General features: G+C 34.9%; 1 protein-coding gene across 2 annotated transcripts; it reads right to left on the bottom strand.

Annotated features, from left to right (window-relative positions):
- Positions 1 to 848: 848 nt before the first annotated feature.
- Positions 849 to 4,199, bottom strand: LOC134280206 (A-kinase anchor protein 9-like). 2 transcript variants are annotated; one of them, XM_062762624.1, is made up of 3 exons: positions 3,933 to 4,199; positions 2,128 to 2,358; positions 849 to 1,648 (listed from the first exon to the last, which is right to left on the bottom strand). In XM_062762624.1, the coding sequence occupies exons 1-3, from the start codon at positions 3,955 to 3,957 to the stop codon at positions 1,344 to 1,346; spliced, it is 561 nt and encodes a 186-aa protein (XP_062618608.1). In that variant the 5' UTR covers positions 3,958 to 4,199; the 3' UTR covers positions 849 to 1,343. The 2 variants fall into 2 exon arrangements, with proteins under 2 accessions (XP_062618608.1, XP_062618609.1); XM_062762625.1 differs by lacking the exon at positions 3,933 to 4,199 and adding an exon at positions 2,758 to 2,840.
- Positions 4,200 to 4,304: the final 105 nt, after the last annotated feature.

A 4,304-nucleotide genomic window follows, 5' to 3' on the forward strand; every position in this document is an offset into this window, starting at 1 on the left:
TTTTGTACATAAATTTATACTGTTCTTCGAGTAATGTAAAAATGTTCATAATTTTATTTCTTTCAAAAATCTCTGGTAATGCATGCTGATTTTTTGTCTAAGAACATGTAATGATATTGTAAGATTAAATTTAGAATATCTTGAAAAAATTATCAGTAGGTGAGGTGCGTTGCATTTGTCCTTAACCTTAACTTATACTTACTCTCTACACAAGTGCAAAATGTTTTGGGGAAATTGAGAATAATACATTTTGGGGGAGTGGGGATGTAGAAACCTTCATTCAAACTGTGGACAGATTAACCATAGAAAAATATTTAAATTTATATAATCCAAAAAACACAATCATTATCTGCAGTTATGTCCCTTTAACATCACAGCATTCTGTACAGGTTTCATTGTCCTTTTTTGAGAAAAAAAAAAACGAAAGTAAAAGGACAACTAGGCTGTACAAGCTCTGTCATCTTATTTTTCTTTAACCATACAAATAATATTAAACAATGTATAAAAACTCTAATATTGCCTCTGGAATAGACCAGTTTATCACCTCATACAAAGTTTGTACATAATAAACTTGTATCTCTCTCTTACTCTCTCACTGAACCCTCTCTCATGCAGATAAAAATATAATTTATATCAATTTAACTTTTGTGATTTTTTCTTTGAAAAATCTTTTTCACATGCATTTCATGAACACTATAGAATTTGTGAAAACATAAATCCCTGGTTAAATGAATAGTGATATGAAGAGAAATGATTTATACTAATCAAGCCCCCCTCCCCTCCCACCCCCCCCCCTTCCTTTAAAAAGAATTGGCTCTAACGGCATAGTGTATACATGTACTAATAATATTGTAATAGCCATATCAAAAATGCAATCAACACCCCCCAAAAGTCTCAATGTACCATTCATACATGTAGCACTTCACATGCAACTACTGGAAAATGAGATCAAATAATATATGAATATAAATATATTTCATGCTAATATAATACTTCATAATAAATGTCCATGGATTTCAGTAATATATATTCTAAATAGGGAGCAGTCAATTATCTCTTCCTGTTTACATTACTTTAATCCTCCTATTCCAAGTGAGGATTTTTTGGAAAATAACATTCTCACAATGACTTCTCCCTCCTCTCTCTTCTATTCTTTCTCTACATCTACTACTCCCTTTCCATCGGTACAGTATTGTAATGAAAACTTTTCTTTAAAGCTGAGCATTTTCCATTAAAGGCTTTATAATCTATCAGCTGCATAAAACTTTATATCAACTTCTTACCAAAACAATGACATCTCCCTGAAGAAATACTAGCCTACAATAACCCCTCCCTGAGTCTGCCTACAATAACCACTCCCTGAGGAAGTACCAGCCTACAGCGACACCTAGTGGAACCAAAGGAACCAAGTAATAAGGGCGGTTGTCATGGAAACCTTGAGCCTGATCTCCGACGCTATCGTTGAGTAGTTCTCTCTGTCGCTGCATCTCGCTGCGTAGCGACGTCGCCTCGTGATGCGACGCTTCCAGGTCCAGGAGTCTATTTTTAGTCGTCTCTAATTCCAGCACCAGGGCTTCCGTTTTCTCCTCCAGGTCCCTGACTTGTTGTTCTCGCTGATCTCGTTCTGTGCTGTAGCCCTCTATTAAACCTATAGCAAACACAGGCACTTTCAAATTATACACATTATTTCACTGATATCATATCTGTGGTGTTCCTTTATATGCTACCATTGTCAAGAGAATGATCATTTACTGTAAAGATACCTTTTTTTCAGCGGGGTCATAATTGCGTAGATTGAATCACAATTCCTGTTCAATCAGTGGGTGGGAAATTATGCAGATTTTTTAACTGTCATTGTTTGCCTTGAATACATTTATAGTAGTCTTTGGCAATTTTTAAGAAAATTTGTACTTGTGAACCTCACTGGTGTGAGGCATAGAAATACCTTTTCTATTCCATCTTGTCTTGTTCAAATTTGCATGTGTGTGTATATACGTGAGAAGAACAATCGGCAGCCATGTTTGACATCTTTCTATGTGTGACCTGTTGAGAACTTTAAGCCCTGTCATGGTCATTTTACCTTTCATTTTTGCTTTAGACAGACACCCTTAAAGCAGACACCCCTACCTTCTGCCTTGTGTAGCTCCATAGCTAGGTATTCCTTGGCCTCCACTTCTTCCCGCAGCCTCTCTTCCAGTTCGTCACACCGCGTGGAGATGGACAGCGACTCCTGTTGCCCTGACGACACCGTGGTGACCAGTTCGTGTTGGGTCCGCTTTGTGTCATACAGCTGGTGCGTGGTGTCCTCAATCATGTCTAGGAGACGCGAGACAGAGCTCTGAAGCCGGTTACTGGCATCTGGTGAAAATAGAAATAAAGGAGTGGATCTAAGTGAAAATAAAGTGGTGGATCAAAAGATTAAAATTAGGGATGTGGATCATAGAATTAGCAAAGGAAAATTATAATACTTATGACAATCATCTTTTAAAACATAGAAGTAAATTCTGTGAAAGTAAAATAAAATTCAATCAAAAGTTCACCTACTTCAGTATTAATGTCAACTCTACTTTCTTTTCAATAAATGCATTTCAAATATTTCCATTAAGCATGTTAAAAAAAATGCACTTAAATTTTAATTATACATTACAGCTTTGCAATTATCAACAGCACGTACAGATAATTTCAAAGGTTTGTTTTCCCCCATAAAACTACATTTGATATAACTAGCAGGATTCAGATTATTATTTTTCTACATACCATATGTGTATTCCATTGTAATTATTAAGACAAGCCTACTTAACTTTTTCACACAGAACTACATACTTTTAGTCAACTACAAAGCACCATACAAAATTATAGGAAAAGTGGAGTGCATGGAATGTCCATTTAAATAATTAGCCTTCTAAACCCCGTCATTACGTATAAATACCCACCACTCTCCGTGATATTAGTGTGAGATAACATGTCTCAATGTATACACTTTCTAAAATTATTTCTACCAATTGTTTATAAGTTTCAATGTATATAAACACTCTCCACTCAGGCACATGAGACTTTAGTTAGAGTAATCTATTCTCAAGTGATACATTGTGTATCTACCTTACTGGTCAATTTAATAATTGAATGGAAATTAAGTTTGAGGTCAAAAGCCTTGAAGTTTGTATCTGTATTTTGATCTTATACTTCTATAAATCTGCATTTTTTTCCCTAGGAATGTATGTTTTGAAAAATGAAAGATTATTTTTGGAGGCATATCGTTGTTTTACGCTAATGACTGAGTTCTGTGCTTCCATTACAGTACTTTTGTACTATGCTCAATTGGATGATTGTGTAAATTTTAATTAATGGGCTAATTTCCTCCCTGATTGATTACTAATGTAACATAATTACAGCATTTTCTGCCTATTTTTTGACCTCTTATTTTTATAGTTTGCTATATTTTCATAGAATTCTCACAATCTCTAATATTAACTTTCACAACATATGTTTAACATTATCAGACCTGCACTTTCCTGCATGTGTGTATAAAGTGATTGTTCTGTCATCAAATTTCCCCAGATTAGATGGCAGCCAACTTTTTTTTAAAAATTTACCAACATAATTGTACACATCTGTGTATTATTTTCTGAGTGTCTGAATAGAACACACAATTTTTGTTTCTGGATCTTATCTCCATCTTCTCCCTCTCCCCCTTTCAATACCACCCTGTATTTCTCCATCTCTCTCTCTCACTTCCACCCCTCTCTCACTCTGACCCCCATTTTCTCTATAGAGCTGCCTCCCTCTAGTGATCCTTATGAATCTACAAGTCTTATTTCCCCAGCACTATGTGATCACATTATAAACTCCTTGTCATTTTTCTAGATAGATACATAATCAATATGGTGTTTCTGATGTAAAACCAGCCAGAGTGTGGAAATCATTATACTTACTAAAGTAATCACCAATGGTTGACATCACCCCAGATACAGTAAATCACAGCTTTGTGTCAAAAAATAATGTCTGCTGATTATTTACCATGTTTATAAAATCTCGTACTATAAAACATTTTTTGTCCCAGCCTCCTCTACATTTTGTCACATTAATAATTGCTTCTCCTCAAATTGTGGATAGATTGTCCCATGCAGTCAAATTTACTCCAGTGTGATTTTTTCCAATTTATAAACTTAACCTTGACTTTACATATAATATTAAATTTTCCTTCTCTACAATTCACATAACAATCACAAATTTGTCACCAATTCAGCCCCCTTTTATATACGTTTTTAAACCCCTAACATTAGTGTGATGCTGTTGTATACTTC

The sequence above is a fragment of the Saccostrea cucullata genome, unplaced genomic scaffold, assembly GCF_032062105.1.
Source record: "Saccostrea cucullata isolate Sc308-1 unplaced genomic scaffold, CSIRO_AGI_Scuc_v1 ctg5644, whole genome shotgun sequence".
Lineage (NCBI taxonomy): Eukaryota > Metazoa > Mollusca > Bivalvia > Ostreida > Ostreidae > Saccostrea > Saccostrea cuccullata.